A 16,809-nucleotide genomic window follows, 5' to 3' on the forward strand; every position below is an offset into this window, starting at 1 on the left:
GGGCGGAAGGTAAGGAGGTTTCACTTGGAGTGTTTCTGGCGATTTAAGCAGGGCCTTTTTTGCAGATATAGCTTTTCTTCTCTCTTCTCTGTGTATGGTTTTGGGCGTTGAAAAGATAACAAGTTGATGCCAGAGAGTTTGTTCACGTGCAGCTGACCCTCGTCACACGCAAGAGAGACGAAGGCGATGAAGACGGCGATGATGGAACGGGCAAACAGTCTTCAAGAGATATTACGAAAAGAAAAGGAGTACCAAAGCATGAAGTGACTAGGGAAAAGAAAAGAGAAGGGAGGAAAAGGGGCCCTTATAAAGTTGTTGATATTGAATCAAAATGCTTCTGCCTTACACTTGTTCTACGCATACCAAGGGGGCGCCTCACCGACTGTACAGGAACTTAAACAGTCTATTAACTCGACGGACAGGATAGATTAATATGATAAATGGCTTTCACCTTGGTCCTGTAGGCCAGTTGATGGGTGAATAAAACATCTGTACGGACAAAAAAAAAGATAAACCGAAATATTTACTCATCCGACACCGAGGCGAACTTTTCAGACATGTCCTGGAGGATTTTCTCGTACTATAAAGGGCGATGTTAGCAACTATCATTGGAGTGGTGTGTATGGATGGACATACCTTTGCGGTGACTTCCTTCTCGTCGTCGGGGACCTCGAACTTCATGTTTCGAAGGGCAGTCTGGATTGCGCTTGTTGCCTCTCGGACCTTTGCCCAGCTCTGGCCTTGGGCGATGGCCTTCTGGCTCTCGTCGTAGTAGGAGACGAAAGCCTTCATCATGTACTCCGTCTTCCACAGAGGGCAGAACTGGTCGTAGTCGGAGTATCCGTTCTGCTGCAAAAAGTCTTCTTTGAGCAGGGTGGCCACGTCCAGCGTGATCTTGTCCGCGTCACCGAGAGCAGACTTTCCAACGAGCTGGACGACCTGATCCAGTTCCTCGGAGTTACTGAGCAGCTCCTTGATCTTGTCACGGAGCCGTGGGAACTCGGGGTGCTCCTTGGTATAGTACTTGTCGAGGATGCCGGTGTATTTACTGTAGGATATGGAAGTGTTAATCGACGGGAAATGTTTTCTCTGAGCGAGCTTCTTGTCGAGACCCCAGAAAACCTGGACGATGTTGAGTGTACTTGAGGTGACGGGGTCAGCAAAGTCACCACCAGGCGGACTGACGGCTCCGACGATGCTGACACTTCCTTTTCGCTCGGGGCTGCCCAGAGCGATGGTCTGACCGGCACGCTCGTAGAAAGAAGCAAGTTTGGCACCAAGGTAGGCAGGGAAACCCTGATCGGCAGGCATCTCTCCTAGACGACCGGAGATTTCACGGAGAGCTTCTGCCCAGCGGGAACTGGAGTCCGCCATCATGGCAACGTGTTTACCCTGGTCTCGGAAGTACTCTGCAACGGTGATACCAGTGTAGATAGAGGCTTCACGGGCGGCGACGGGCATGTTGGAGGTGTTGGCGATCAAGCAGGTACGCTTCATGATGGGCTCTTTGCGTCCATCGATGGTAATTGTAAGCTGTTCAAGGTGTGTCAGTAGACTGCTGTAGTAAAGATCGTGATTAATGTATTTACCTCTGGGAAATCCATCAAGACTTCAGCCATCTCATTACCACGTTCACCACATCCGACGTAAACGATGATATCACTGTTGGAGAATTTTGACACACTCTGACTGATAACAGTCTTTCCACAACCAAAAGCACCAGGGATACAGATGGTACCGCCCTGGACACCGGGGAAGAGAGAATCCAAGACTCGCTGGCCGACAATGAATGGAGAATCGGAGGCCAGCTTCTCGTTGACCGGACGGGGAACACGCACTGGCCATACGTGCATCATGCTGTACTCGGTCTTCTTTCCATTGAACTCGACTTCCAACAGCTTCTCTTCGACGGTAAAGCTGCCTGGGCCGGAGATGCGTGTGATGGTTCCGCGGGCTCTTGGGGGTAGGAGGATCTTGTGGTCGTGAAGAAGACTATTTTCGAAGACGGTACCCCAGACGTCACCGCCGGTGATGTGGTCACCGACCTTTAGCCCAGCCGGCTTAAAGTCCCATTTCTTCTTGCGGTCGAGGGCAGGCAGGGCCACGCCACGCGGGATGTAGATGCTCTCCGAGGCCTCAGAGATAGTCTTGAGAGGACGCTGGATTCCGTCGTAGATGGTTTCCATCAGACCAGGCCCCAGCTCGACGGACAAGGGCTTGCCGGTTCTGATAACAGGATCACCGACGGTGACACCCGCTGTAAACATGTTAGACGGCGTGTTTCTTCAAATAATGCTGTTATATAGAAGCAATTGCGTACCTGTCTCCTCGTAGACCTGGATGGTGGCTTGGTCTCCAGAAATACGGATGACTTCTCCAACGATATTGTCATTTCCAACATGGCACTGCGACAGAAGCAATCAGCATTTCCCCCCTCCATCAGCTCAGTTGTAGCAAAAAAGGAGCAGCCATCAACCCACCATCTCGTACATGGCACATCCTATCATGTTCTCTGCCACAATGACAGGACCAGAGATGGAGAAGACGACTCCCTTCTGCTCATCCCCAGCCTCCGCCGGTTTCGAGTTCTTGGGAGCCATGACTGGCGGCGACCTCGTCTCGATATGTGAAGAAGACAATGACGATATGCTCTCGATATCGGAGCTGTCGACGCTGTAGCTGTCCTCGGTGTCAGGATCGTTACTGATGTTACTGTCGTTGTTCGTAGAAGTGGTGATGTCGATGTCGATGTTGGTGTCGAAGCTGTCTGGTGGAGTTCGATCTTCTTGGTGCTGCTTTAGTAGGGCGCTGCAGGCATCAACGATGGAGACGGAGGCGCCCTTTTTGCGATGGACCAAGTCGAGCAGAGAAGGCTGCGGTCTCAGAGACGGTCGTCCCAGTCCTAGTATCATACAGCTTGCTTCTTCGTCTTTTTTCTTCTAATACTATACAGAGGTCTGAACCGTGTGATAACTAGGTACTGTCTAATCCTCACCGTCAACTACTATGTAAGGCGATTAAGCTACCTGTCTAGTCAACACAGCTGCCAAGATGGACTGATTTTGAGATACAACCATCCTTCAAGCCGATCATCTTTGTCTTACTCTCTTTTCTCTATCGTGAATAGTAGATAGATGGCTGTGTAGTGCTTCCTGGGGTTCAATTCTTCGGGGCCCAGCTCTCTAGGTCCTTTTATCGCCCCATAACATACCACATGAAGCTAGATGAATAGCTAGTTGATCTGATAGTCCGCAAGGAACGATCATCTGATGGTCCAGTCTGACCAGCCATGGCTTGTCAAAGAGCTGACTTGACATCTGGAAAGTAGGCATATTCAGGTTTTTTCGTGCAAGTTGACAAGCGTACCATGTGGGAGGCTATATCTCTCTCTCCCCTCTGCCGTAGGTCCTGTCCCTGTTCGGCCCGTCAAGCTCTGCCACGCCAGTACATGTATGTATCCCAAGCTGCAGCAACTCTCTCTCTCCCTTTATCGTACATATTGAATCGGAAGCCCGACGGCCATGATAGGCGGCACCTCGCCAATCACATGTGCTGCAAATTAGCATGGATAAGGAGGTCCAAGGGACTGAACAAGTCACTCTCCGCCGAAAAACCTGTGCAAGGGTACATGGATAAGTGCTGATAAACAGACTTCACCCACTCGCAACCGGCGCCAGACGTAAATATTCTTGTCAGATAAATATATGTGGAGGTACCTTACGCATGACGGACATGCTGGCTGGTGAACTGGAACTAGACTTTTTCTGACTGGGGAATCTCGCTTTTCCTGCTTCTGCTCCCTCTTAGCCAGCAAGAGAGAAAGTCGTGGCAGTCACCTTGGGCATCGAATAGATCCCCAAGGCTGCTTCTGTCGCTTCTGTCGCTGCTTGCTGTTTGTTTTATGGGACTTTGGGTAGAAGTTGCGGCTGGTAGTCCAAGTCAGTAAGCAAGCCGAGAAAACAGCATGGAATCGAGATAGAACTTATAGAAGCTACTCTCTGTATATATTTTTTGTCTTTTAGTATTTTCTACAGTCGAGATGTAGGGAGGTAAAGAAACCTGCAGGGCGTTGTGGCTGATCGGTTTTTTTTTCTTCGTTGTTGTTGAAGCTTGACCGTCAGATGCATCTTAAATATTGGATTTCGCTCCCTTTTTTCTCTTTCTACAAGTTCAGCTCCTTCAACCTCGCTGCCCACGACAGCGTAGACGTTATATAAGACATTTTATCAGCTGGAGATATCTTCTTCTCACGCTCTCTGCTTGTGCTTTCTCACCGGTTGCCACCGTCTTTGTCACTCCAGATCAACGCCTCATCTTGGCTATTCACTTATAATAACCATCTACAGCTCAGTACGTTTCTTCCTCTCTTTTAAACCGCTGTGAAACTCTTGAGTCGACGGTGAGGGCGTTTCTAACCTCTGTTCTTCTATCATTTTACTCCTATAGCTCCCTCGATAAAACCGTCAGAGAGATATCTCTAGAACCTCAGTTGTACTGTCCTGGACCTGGTCTCCAAGGCATTATATATCCATCTCTTCAGCTCTCTCTCTGACGATAACGGCCTAACTCAGCTGGTTCTTTATTGAACCAGACTGAAGGCCTCAGACGCTGCCTTCGACCTGGCAGACGAACTTCCTTCACATACACCTGTCTCAGCTGGACCCGGCCTCTCTGATCCCTTATCGAGCTCCGAGTGAGTTCTAAAACCTGACCAAACCACCACCAAAAAACCACTCGTTCTTGACCTGTTGCTAATCCTTAGGGATAGCGGCAACCAAAGGACAGAAACCGTTCAGCACAGCCAATCTTCTCTGGGACGACTTGATCAACCTTCCCAGCAGACAACGAGCGCACCTACAGAGGCCGGGCCACGCCGTAGTCGCCGTCGCCGCCGTCAAGACCTATCCCCTGATCAGCCAGAGAGTCCTGAGTCGAGACAGGTGAATACTGCTGGTGGAGCTGTTGAAGTTGGGCTCGAGACTGCTGCAGCTGGGCCTCAGAGAGACGACGAATCGCCACCCAACAAACGACGAAAATATACTCTAGACGATATGAGACCTGACGGTGGACCATCCCCTTCAAATTCAAACGGTGTTGCGTCTGTGTCGAACGGTGCTTCGAGTTCCATTCATAAGCAGCCCTTCTCAAACTCCCCCGTGGGGAAACAATCACAAGCCGGATACCAGGATGCATCTATAGCTAACGGATCTCTACCGCCAACATACCGCGGCCACGACCGGGAGGAAGTGACGAGGATATTAATACAGAGTCTATACGAGCTGGGCTATCATCAAGCTGCTTCCACGTTGACTGCTGAGAGCAGATATGAACTAGAGAGCCCTGGTGTAGCTGCTTTCAGAGCCGCCATATTAGATGGAAACTGGAACGAGGCGGAGAGAATACTACTAAGTTCCTTTTGTCCCGATGGGGATGCAGGCGAGGTAGACGGAGTGACTGGCAAACAGCTTTCGAAGCGAGACGGGCTGGTTCTGGCAAGCGGTGCCAACGAGAATGAGATGCTATTTTGTATAAGACAGCAAAAGTTCCTTGAGTTGCTCGATCGAAGAGACCTGGCAACCGCTCTGGTGGTCCTACGTCAAGAATTGACACCGTTAAATCATGACATAACACAACTCCACGCTCTTTCGAGGTTTGTTTTTTTTTTTTTTTTTTTTTTTCCCCTTCCACAGGCAGCTCACCTTGCACAGAATGTTTGCTAACCGTCTCTTCTAGTCTCCTAATGTCTACACCGGAGAATCTGCGAGCTCGAGCCGGTTGGGGTCGCTCTATTAGTGAATCTAGACAGGCTCTTCTATCTGAGCTCACTAGTATGTGTATCCGAAACGTTACCAGGCTGAAGAACCAGTCTTACTAACCTCTGGTTTAGGGTCTATCTCTCCTTCAGTCATGATACCCGATCATCGTCTGGCAGTGCTTCTAGATCAAGTAAAGCATACCCAAATAAATAACTGTCTATATCATAACACAGCACAATCGCCATCCTTGTACTCGGACCACTTGTGTGATAAAAGTGACTTCCCTCTTCGAACTGCCTTCGAGCTCAGTCACCACACCAACGAGGTTTGGTATTTGGAGTTCTCCCATGACGGGACAAAGCTTGCAACCACAAGCCGTGACTGCACCGTACTAATATATGACTCTACGACCTTTGAAATAATACATCGATTGACAGAGCACAGTGAGCCCGTCGCGTATGCTACATGGAGTCCAGACGATACCAAGTTAATCACTTGTTCTCAAGACTTCAAGGCAAAAATGTGGAATGTCCAGGTATGTCACTAACCTCCTTATTTAGCTTCCTTCATATACTTAGTTAAAAACAATCATAGACTGGCACCTGCATCTTAACAATAAACCATCACCATGCGCCAATCACTTCCGCTTCATGGGCACCAGATGGAGAATCCTTCGTCACAGGCTCTCTCGATGGCCAATCGCAGCTCTGTCATTGGAGTGTTCGCGGTGAACCCTTATATACCTGGCCCGGCCAATACCGAGTTCGTGATTGTGCGATAACTCCCGACGGCAAACGATTGATAGCAATATCCTTGCAGAAGAGGATATACGTTTACAACTTTATCACTCACGAAGAGGAATACAGCGTACTCTTAAAACTCGATCTCACATGTCTTAGCATCAGTGCTGACTCGCGGTTCATGCTCGTCAACATGTCCGAAAACGAAGTACAGCTACTAGATATCGAAACAGCAGAGGTTGTTCGGAGGTTTTTGGGTCAGCAGCAAGGCAATTTCCTTATTCGTAGCGCCTTTGGTGGAGCTGCTGAGAATTTTGTTGTCAGCGGTAGTGAGGGTATGTCTTATTTATTCTTGCCATTCTAGAACGACTTTACTAATGATCATTCTGGCAGATGCAAAAATATACATATGGCACAAAGAGAACAGCCAGCTTGTTGAAGCCCTTGAAGGCCATGTTTCTGGCTGCGTTAATGCGGTGGCCTGGAATCCTACAGACCCAGGGATGTTTGCATCTGCTGGAGATGATCGCAAAGTTCGGGTGTAAGTACATGCCAGAGCTATCTATCTAACGCTCCGTACCCTTGTTCACTCACTAATTATATTTACAGATGGATGAAGCAGCCTTCACTTGGCACAGCCTCCGGTAACAAATCCCGGAGGTCAATTAGAAGCAATCCATCCTCGAGCGCTGCATCTCTCAAACGGGTCAGCTAGAAATATCCCGGCCAAAACCCATAGAAGGTCAGAAATATTAACATCCGATTACATATTCATTACTTATGGAGTTTACTGGTTTTCCCTTATCATTCATATCCCTGTTACCCTTTTCACCTTTTTGAAAGTCGCCGCACCCCGGTTCACCACTTACAAGTATCTTGCATTATCAAGGGGTTATTATGCGTTTGGATCCTATTCACGACCACTCATTCGTTTGATCTGCTTTATATTTCCATTTTTGTTCTACCCGATAATCTGCTCATGGACGGGGTAGGGATGGATTGGTTGGAGGTTGGTGTGGTATCTCGAGGGGGAGGTTGACAATGCAGCGATTTTTTCTCATGGCTCTTTTTTCATCAGGTCTAGTAACCGGGGCTGTTTACCCATATATATCGTCTCTCGGCTTTGCTTTGCTTTCTCCCTCTCTTTTTGGCGTATTCTGCATAATACATCTCTTTCTTTCCTTTTGCAAGAAATTATTATGCTTTGATACTGGTTAAATATATACTACCAACCGACCACTTGAATTATCCATTGTGAACTGTCTGTTTCATTTCCGTAGGCAGCCAATCTTCCCTTAGAAGCTGACAGATGTTGATAATACAAGAGCCACTTTTTACATGGCGACAAAGTGTTACTTTAGCTTGTAGTGAAGGTATTGTTGGTTTTTGGCATCAATAGCCACCAAGGTTGGAAATTTGTACATTTTGCGGCCGAACGAACGTCGCGCTTAAATTAGAAAAGAATAAATTATGAAAGTGAGCAATCCTAAAAGTAGCCGAAGACAAGGTTAGCTACGATGTGGAAGAAAAATAGGTAGTGGATGGTTGTTGAGGGCCACGCACTTGTTTCGATAGTATCCCCTATTCCTCCACGAGTGCTCTTTCGAGACATGTCCCTCTTTACGCCGTGCGAGGTAAGAATATTTCTGGACGGTATTGAACCACAGGTCCGCGAAATCCGTTGTGCGCAAATGCATGCTATGTATGAACCGAAAATCATAGTTGCCATTTATCCAGGCACATTTCGACTCTGGCTGCGCCAAGTCAGGGCCCTAGCAGATAAGCCACAGATAAATTAAGCAAGCAGATCAGCAACTATTTGAGAAAGTTAGCAGAGACGTTGTTAAATCAAAGCAGCCATAACAAGTAGAGGGAATGACATACCATTCATAGGCATCTCATCAATCTGAGTTGAGTAGTAAAGTTCAATATCTCTCAGGATTCGAACATCTTCGCTAGTCACGAAGTTGATGGCAACACCTTTGCGGCCAAATCGTCCACTTCGACCAATTCTGTGAATGTAGTTCTCACGATTGCTTGGTAGATCGTAGTTAATGACTAGAGAAACTTGCTGAACGTCGATACCACGAGCCCATACATCGGTAGAGATTAGAACACGAGAGTTTCCCTGTCTGAAATCCTGCATAATGCTGTCTCGCTCCTTCTGAGGCATTTCACCATGCATACTGGATACCGTGAAGTTGGCTTCTCTCATCTTATCAGTCAACCAGTCGACCTTGCGCCTTGTGTTGCAGAAAATAACGGCCTGTGTGATGGTCAGGGTATCATAAAGATCGCAAAGTGTATCGAATTTCCATTCCTCTTTCTCCACAGCAATAAAGTATTGTTTTAATCCTTCAAGTGTCAACTCATCACGTTTGACAAGGATACGAACTGGATCTGTCATGAACTTGGTTGTCATGTCAAGAACATCGTAGGGTAGAGTGGCAGAGACCACAACAACTTGGGTGGCTGGGGGTAGATAACGGTAAACATCGTAGATTTGTTCCCGGAACCCGCGGTTAAGGAGCTCATCAGCCTCGTCAAGGACAAGCATCTTAATGTTGCGGGTACGCAGGTGACGGCGTCGGATCATGTCTGCAACTCGGCCAGGGGTTCCGGAGACGACGTGTTGTCCATGCTCTAGCTTTCGAATATCTTCACCAACATTTGTGCCTCCAATACACGCATGGCACTGTACGTTCATATAATCTCCTAAAGCCATAACAACGGATTGAATCTGCGTTGCGAGTTCTCGTGTGGGAGAGAGGACAAGGGCTGCATTGCGCTCAATCAGATCATGAAACAATTTACCGTCACTGGAATATCTGGAAACATACCCTGTGATTCGCGAAGAACAGTATCTATGACTTGAAGGATACTGATAGAGAAAGTAGCTGTCTTTCCCGTTCCCGATTGTGCTTGAGCGATGGTATCGCGTCCTTTGCAAATCTGGACAATCGCGCGAGACTGAACAGCCGATGGTGATTCGTATCCGTACGCATATATTCCGCGCAAAAGATTCTCCTTCAAATGCATATCATCAAAAGTTGGCGCGACAGTCACCTCTTTCGAGGTCGAGAACTCCATCCGCTCTACAGCATCCTATTAGCGACGTGACCCAGGGCAAAACCGGAGTAAAAGGAAGACTTACCATCAGCCTGTCTGTCTATACCGTCCGCCATATTTAATGAGGTCCGCAACGTAGGGCTCCTTTGGATATATTTTTTTGGAGGTAGATCTAGGTAGAAACAACTGCTCAGCTGGATTCTCTCATTGAATGCGACAAGAATTTGAGCTTGAAATCTTTTCCCTTAAGTGGTCACGTGAATCTCTTCTAGCTGAAGCTTCCAAAGCCCGAATTTTTATTGATGGGCGAAAAGGATTGACAGATGCGAAGCACGCTGAGAAAAGACCCAAGGAACGCGACAAGACGATATTCTTTTTACTCTGCCGCAGTGTTTGGTTATCGTGTAAGCCTAGTCGAACGCCGATATGTTACTGGAAGATCAGAGATTTATTCACGAAGACCTAGAGAGGCTTGAGCAAGGAATCACTGACCGCGTTGCTGAAGAACCTCGTAATGTACGTTATAACCAGTCAATTAGGAAGAATGTTAGAGACCGTTTGCTGATTATAGGAACGATGATGAACAGACCCGAGAACGACTTGTTCGTGACCATCAAGTCGCTGGCTTTCTCACTCGCATTCAAGAACAGTCCCAACGATTGCTCGATATATATCAAGATGCAAACGGACTTCGCGCCAAAGAGATTCAGTCACTGTCCGTCGGTGACCCGATGGAAGAGTTCTATAAGCATTTGGAAGAGATAAAGGATTTCCACCGCCGGTACCCAAATGAACCCGTTGAAAACCTCGAAAAGGCATACAGGCAGGGCTCTGGCGAAAACGATACCGCAATACAGGATATAGAGAATATGTTCACTGGAGAGGAATCGCTTGGCCAGTTCTTCGACCTCACAAAACTTCATGAACTTTACCTGAATTTACCGGGGGTGAAGAGATTGACCTATCTACAATACCTGGACTTATTCGACGTATTTACTCAGCCAGAGCTACCTGTGAAGAGGGCCAACAAACTCACAGATCAGTACTTCAACTATGTCGGCGAACTTGCTGCATATTTGGAGAGTTTTATCAAACGATCTAACCCACTGGAACCACTCGATGAGCTTTTTGCAAGCTTGGATACCGAATTTGCAGAGCTCTGGGAAGCGAAGAAGTTACCCGGCTGGAACGAAGAGTCGCAAAGCAAGAACGGTACCGGGCCAAAGACAGAAGGCTCTGGGGAAGGAATATGGTGCCCCGATTGCGAGAAGGAATTCACAAACGAAAACGTTTATAAGAACCACTTGAAGGGTAAAAAACATATACGAGCCGCTGAAGCAAAGCGAGGGGACGCCAACCCAGAATCGCAGCAACCGAAGGCTGGAGACAACAAGGATGCTATACTTCGTGGTCTTAAAGAGCGTGCAGTCGCAGAGCGTGAACATCGCATTACATCCTTAACGAAAGCCCTCAAAGACGAACGGCAAGCCACTCGTGTCAATGTCGAGAGAAAGCAAGGCATGACAGAGCGTGAACGTCAGATGGAACTCGACGCGCTTTTCGCCGATACTGGTGATAGCCGTACTGGTCCGCGTAGAGACTCTGATTCCGAGAGTGACAGCGACGACAAAGTTTACAACCCCTTGAAACTGCCACTAGCATGGGATGGAAAGCCTATACCTTACTGGCTTTACAAGCTACACGGCCTTGGGGTGGAATTCCCTTGCGAAATATGTGGAAATTTCGTTTACATGGGCCGTCGTGCTTTTGATAAGCACTTTTCAGAGGCTCGACATATCTACGGTTTGAGGTGTCTTGGCATTACGCAGCAAACGAGTCTGTTCAGAGAAATCGTCAAAATTGATGAGGCACTGCGACTGTGGGAGTCACTTGAAAAGGAACGAAAACATGAGCGGGATATCAAAGAGAATGTGGTTCAGATGGAAGATGCTGAAGGCAATGTTATGCCTGAACGCATCTACCTTGAGTAAGTCTTCCTCCTATTTTACTAGTGTCATTTGCAACGTTGCTAATAATGAATAAATAGCTTGCAAAAGCAAGGCATCTTGTGAGCGTATCTGTGTATATTTTGGTCACAATGTCTTTCTTTGGCTATGGAAGTCACTGAGGGCATAAGGTTACAGCTCAGTGTCTTTCAATAGGCCTACTTCGCCTCGGCCGGCAACAACCTAGTGGCAACGCCCTACAGGGCATCATCAGCAGTGTATGCTTGGTACATGGAACCTACAACGTGCAACACGTTTATTACGCGGAAGAAAGTATAGAATTAATGGGGCCTGTGTAGGTAGACTGGTGCTAGATACAGAAGTTATGTTTAGCTTACTAACAAATACAGTCAATATTAGGCTCCCCAGCTTCTATAACCAGCACTCTAGATTTTAATACACGTTGACTGCAGAATATGAAGGTGACATTTACTATTCCCCGAAACTGGCTGTTAAAGATAGAACTTTCAGTCGCTGGCAGCTTGCAATTTCCTTTCCAGAACATAAAACAGACATGTACTTGAATCCAATTTGATTAAACATCAAAAATTGACGAAAACATGAGCCCGAAAGCAAAATACCCATAGAAAACAATTGGACATGGGGATCCTACCACCTAATAGTATTCAGGAGGGGGCCTAGCGTTTCCTGCACCTCCGTGCGTATTCACGTCTCGTTCGCTGTGCGGTAGCCCTTCCCTTTCATTTCCGTGTGAGTGTACCTCTCGCTCGCTGTGTGGTAACCCTTCCCTTTCCCTTGTACTATGGCTTAAATCTCCACCATGCATTTCTCTTTCACCTTGTCTCATGGTATGTTGATTCTCTGCAACACCTTCTGGGTCGTGCATTGCCCGGTCAACGACAGCACCCGCCTTACCACGGATTTTCTCACCCATTCCCTATGTTATCACATTCTCAGCCTTCATACCTCAGCTTCTCTTAGGATGGGTTTGACTCACACGAATACCCGCTGCTGCAGACTTGACTCCATGTCCCATACCCTGAGCTGACTCTCTTGTAGCACCGCCAGCCCTTGTCGGGTCGGTAGCTCCAGCTCCAGCTGTACCAGCTTTGCTATCTCGGCCGGTCTGCTTCAGACCACCTGTGAACCCTCCGGATGTTTCAGAAGCCATAATGATATAAAGAATTCAAAATGCTCAAGTTAACTGAGATTGCTCGATAGTATATCTGGCATATCGACTCTAAGCATGCCATGTCCGAACTTCAGCTCATATATATATTGCATTGTTAAACGGTTAGAATTTGATGACGTCACGAAACCTGATCCCAATTCTGGGAAATACAAGTATTTTTTTTTTTTTTTTTTTTTTTTGCTTTGGCCAAAGGAAGAAATACTCTAAATCTATCCATTCCTTGCGCGTGTCAAGTTATTCTGATCTGCTACGTATTTCTGCCTTGTTGCGGCTTCACTTTTTGATGTCATCGAAATTCCTTGGCAAAACGGTTGCGGAGTGTCACGTGCTTTGGCGCCTAGCACGTGTTTTAACGCTCGCTTAAGTCGCGACTTTTTCGCTTATTCAACGTTGTCTTCATCTTCATAATATCGATCAGCGAGAGTTGCTGCAAAACCCGGTATATATACACATACATACTATATGTTAACTGATTCCTATACTTGCCCTTCTCCATCTTAGATATATGCTCTACATTCAAACTTGATCACTGGCTTCTCGATTGTAATAGCTGGTTGCCTGCATAATGCAGCTGTGTGAGGTACTCCAAGGGTCACGTTATTGGGTTGGATATGGGGTTTAATTTTTCTTATATATGCGACCTCCTTTCGAGCCTGGATGCGAACCGCATTATAAAGGCTACGACTACAGGTAGAAGCAAGGACCCCGATGTCACTACAGTTACAGCTTGGTTTCGTCTTCACGAGCAGAGAATACATGGCGGTGATACCGACTATTTGGCCCTACTCTCTTGTCTTTTTCCAGAATTACGGCCAGATCGCGTTTATGGCTTCAAGGAACCGTCCCTAGTTAAAATTATAGGGCGTTGTTTGTTGCTTGGAACCTCTCGATGGCAGGAGCTTGAATGCTGGAAGGCTCCGGGGCGCGGAGATCTTGGTGAATGTGTTGAAAGGGTGATGGGTGACGCTGAGAATGAATTATTTCCTTGTCTGCCTGTTACTGTGGAGGAAATAGATGCTGCATTGAATAAAATTGCTGCCAAATGCCGCTTCTCTGCTCCGGATGTGCGCCGCCAACGTACCGCCGTTCAGGTGGATGAGGCTTTAAACCCAATTTTCCGCCGATTGAATAGCCGTGATGCAAAATGGTTTACAAGGCTACTTCTTAGGGAATATACTCCGGTCGTTATCCCGCAGCGATTAGCCCTGCGGAAATTTCACTTCATGCTTCCGGCCTTTCTTTCAGTACAAAGCACTCTAAAGGGAGCTTTGGAGGCAATGGATCGTGGTCCAGTCAAGAAGTTTCCATCCTGTCCTGATGCTGAATACGCTCGGACACTTATGGAGCTTTCAATTCCTCACCTTGCCCCCCAAATTGGGATAAAAGTTGGGAGACCGGAATATTATAAGGCAAGGAATCTCAGGCATTGCTGCAGGATGGCGGATAAACGACTGATGAGCATTGAAAGGAAATATGACGGAGAGTATTGCCAGATACATATTGATCTGGAAAATGGGCCGCAGTATATCCGTATTTTCTCCAAGAGTGGCAAAGACTCAACGGTGGATAGAAAAGGTATTCACGAGGCTATTAGAGACTCGCTAAGAATCCGCAGGCCTGGCTGCCGGTTCTCCAAACGATGCATATTAGAAGGTGAACTGTTAGTATGGAGCGACATTAAGCATGACATTCTTCCGTTTCATCACTTACGGAAACATATTATGAGGGCAGGAGCTTTTATTGGCACCGAAAATGATTCTCCGTGAGCACATATCCTCCCCTCTTTTTATATCGCAATTTTGCTCATTCTACCCAGACCAGATCCTCGGGAACATTTATATATCGTATTCTTTGACTTATTACTTTTGGACGATATTGTCGCATTATCAAAGCCTTACCGAGAAAGAAGAGCGCTCCTCACTGAGGTGGTAAATCCAATACATGGGCTTACTGGTATTACCTCGCAATTTAACGTAGATTTCTCTATGTCCGATGCATATGAACAGTTGAAAGAGAACTTTGCCCTAGTCTCAGCCCAGAAATGGGAAGGGCTTGTTTTAAAGGGGGCGGATGAACCATACTTTCGAACCTTCTCTCAAGATACTCGTGAATTTTCTTGTTGCTGGATGAAGTTCAAGAAGGAGTCTATTCCCGGCCTAGGAGACACTGCCGATTTTGCCCTGATAGGTGGAAGATACGATTCTCGGGATGCTGTTTCTCTTGACCATATCAAAGGGCTATCTTGGACTTCTTTCTTTATTGGTTGCCTAGATGATGATTTCGGATCTCTTTCGCCAAAACCAGTCTTCCGTGTTGTTGATATCCTGGACAAACAAAACATCAGCACCAATTTAATGCAAACTCTCAACCAATTAGGGCAATTCCAAGCGTGTGATGCTGATTCCGACGATGTTCCATTTTCTTTGCGAGTTGACCAAGTTCGATTGCCGGAAATCCAAACCACGTTCAGGGTTCCATTTATCGTAGAAATGACTGGTTTTGGCTTTGATAAACCCCAAGGTGCTCGATATTATTCCCTTCGGTTTCCAAGAGTAGTGAAAATCCACTTTGATAGGGAATATGAGGCTGCCACCTCATTCAGAGACTTACAAGAACTCGCACGCGTTGCTAACTCCGTTCCTGTGGAAGAACTGTCGCAGGAGGTTGCAGGGTTAGCTGAGAAACTCGACCCGATTGAAAAGAAACCCCAATATATTATTGATTATTCCGAGAATTCGGCTACCACTGTGACAACATCAAGTGCTGCCACCTCATCACAACATTTCCCGGCTGTAAATGATCCATTTGATCTTTGTGGACCAAACCAAATGGCTGCGACACAATCGACTTATCATGCCTCTGGACAGAAGCACATTTCTATTTTCCCAGATGCAACAGAAACCCCTGATATTTTATCCAATGAAAAAGGATCATCTAATCGACACTTAGCCATTATAGCTAACCTAGCGGAGAATAGACAAGCAGCATCTCCTGTAAATGAGTGTTCTTACGGTGATACGGATGTTGTCAATAAAACGTCCTCTCCACAAAACAAGGAGCCCAATGTTAGCTCCTTATCAGACCGACTTTTGCCAGACCCAACCTTCCAACGATCCCACTCCTTCCAGTCATATAATTCCCATAGCAGTGAAAAACCTTCACAGGAGCTCTTATTAAATAGATCTGCCTCAGATATATCTAGCCGCAGCTGCGGACCAAATTCCATGAAGGACTCTCCGCTTGTGAAATTTCCCGTTTTTCTGGGGTCGTCGCTATCTGATACAACTATGAGCCTACTGCGCCGTTATATACCGTCCTGCAGATCGTCAATTGCACCCTCTTCAATTTCTCGTTGGCTGACTTCACTGGTACTTACGCAAGATACCCCATGCGCATCATCCCTCTATGGTATTGTGCTTGTGGACTCAAACAGCCGTCACTCATTTAAAGTTGCAGCCGAACTGAGACAGATTAGCACAGCTCTTGCCTCATTACGGCAACACAAGAGGCTACCAGATGTAGGCAGTATTATATTTATGCACTGGAAGGTTGTTAGACGAGAGTTTGCTGCATCAAAAGCAGGTGAAGGATTGGCTGAGCGGTGGCAGAGATTTGGTAAGGATGTCGTCGATGTATGCATTAAATGGGGACCTGAAGTGGCCCCTGAATCTAGGAATCAGCCAGACCAAAGGGTGCCTGTTGGTCCCTTAGAGTTGCAAGATGAGAGGCCGCCTTATAATATACGTTGTGGTAGAGACTGGACAGAGATACTCCCTTTACTGCAAACGCAGCATGTATCAAGAGTTATCGGGCAAAGGTCTTAGAATCCTAGAGTTACAGGAGTTGGGGGTCTAATATTTACATGTTGGCATCTTTCATTGATATTCATTAATAAACTCTTTCAGGTAAATATGGTATAGAGTTATTTTAAGTATTTAATCCTTGCTTTTCTTATATCTCCTTTAAGCCTTCACGCCATCTATTGAAGCTAAGTACTATGTATGCATCTAAAGCTAAACCCATAGCCTTCATTCAAAGGCAATTCACAAAACGCCATCTCAAATACCTTAGCTACCCGGATAAAA

The 16,809-nt window shown here is 46.7% G+C and overlaps 6 protein-coding genes across 6 annotated transcripts; 3 read left to right on the forward strand and 3 right to left on the reverse strand.

Moving 5' to 3' along the window:
- Nucleotides 1-523: 523 nt before the first annotated feature.
- MCYG_01783 (ATP synthase alpha subunit vacuolar) lies at nt 524-2,912 on the reverse strand (the record flags this gene model as incomplete). The annotated part of the gene is made up of 5 exons (XM_002848803.1): nt 524-580; nt 637-1,533; nt 1,590-2,257; nt 2,321-2,405; nt 2,481-2,912. The coding sequence occupies 5 exons, from the start codon at nt 2,910-2,912 to the stop codon at nt 524-526; spliced, it is 2,139 nt and encodes a 712-aa protein (XP_002848849.1).
- A 989-nt stretch (nt 2,913-3,901) lies between these two features.
- On the forward strand, nt 3,902-7,211 carry MCYG_01784 (WD domain-containing protein; the record flags this gene model as incomplete). The annotated part of the gene is made up of 8 exons (XM_002848804.1): nt 3,902-3,942; nt 4,592-4,693; nt 4,763-5,650; nt 5,734-5,828; nt 5,990-6,291; nt 6,351-6,831; nt 6,890-7,037; nt 7,106-7,211. 8 exons carry the CDS (start codon nt 3,902-3,904, stop codon nt 7,209-7,211), a joined length of 2,163 nt encoding a protein of 720 aa, XP_002848850.1.
- A 1,080-nt stretch (nt 7,212-8,291) lies between these two features.
- Nucleotides 8,292-9,681, reverse strand: MCYG_01785 (eukaryotic initiation factor 4A-12; the record flags this gene model as incomplete). Its single annotated transcript, XM_002848805.1, has 4 exons — nt 8,292-8,311; nt 8,381-9,274; nt 9,337-9,591; nt 9,651-9,681. 4 exons carry the CDS (start codon nt 9,679-9,681, stop codon nt 8,292-8,294), a joined length of 1,200 nt encoding a protein of 399 aa, XP_002848851.1.
- Nucleotides 9,682-9,991: 310 nt separating this feature from the next.
- MCYG_01786 (spliceosome-associated protein) lies at nt 9,992-11,608 on the forward strand (the record flags this gene model as incomplete). The annotated part of the gene is made up of 3 exons (XM_002848806.1): nt 9,992-10,081; nt 10,117-11,552; nt 11,578-11,608. The coding sequence occupies 3 exons, from the start codon at nt 9,992-9,994 to the stop codon at nt 11,606-11,608; spliced, it is 1,557 nt and encodes a 518-aa protein (XP_002848852.1).
- A 173-nt stretch (nt 11,609-11,781) lies between these two features.
- Nucleotides 11,782-12,816, reverse strand: MCYG_01787 (conserved hypothetical protein; the record flags this gene model as incomplete). The annotated part of the gene is made up of 5 exons (XM_002848807.1): nt 11,782-11,932; nt 12,005-12,180; nt 12,215-12,469; nt 12,530-12,681; nt 12,738-12,816. The coding sequence occupies 5 exons, from the start codon at nt 12,814-12,816 to the stop codon at nt 11,782-11,784; spliced, it is 813 nt and encodes a 270-aa protein (XP_002848853.1).
- A 519-nt stretch (nt 12,817-13,335) lies between these two features.
- MCYG_01788 (ATP-dependent DNA ligase domain-containing protein) lies at nt 13,336-16,548 on the forward strand (the record flags this gene model as incomplete). The annotated part of the gene is made up of 2 exons (XM_002848808.1): nt 13,336-14,486; nt 14,541-16,548. The coding sequence occupies 2 exons, from the start codon at nt 13,336-13,338 to the stop codon at nt 16,546-16,548; spliced, it is 3,159 nt and encodes a 1,052-aa protein (XP_002848854.1).
- Nucleotides 16,549-16,809: the final 261 nt, after the last annotated feature.

The sequence above is a fragment of the Microsporum canis genome, genomic scaffold, assembly GCF_000151145.1.
Source record: "Microsporum canis CBS 113480 supercont1.2 genomic scaffold, whole genome shotgun sequence".
Classification (NCBI taxonomy): Eukaryota; Fungi; Ascomycota; class Eurotiomycetes; order Onygenales; family Arthrodermataceae; genus Microsporum; species Microsporum canis.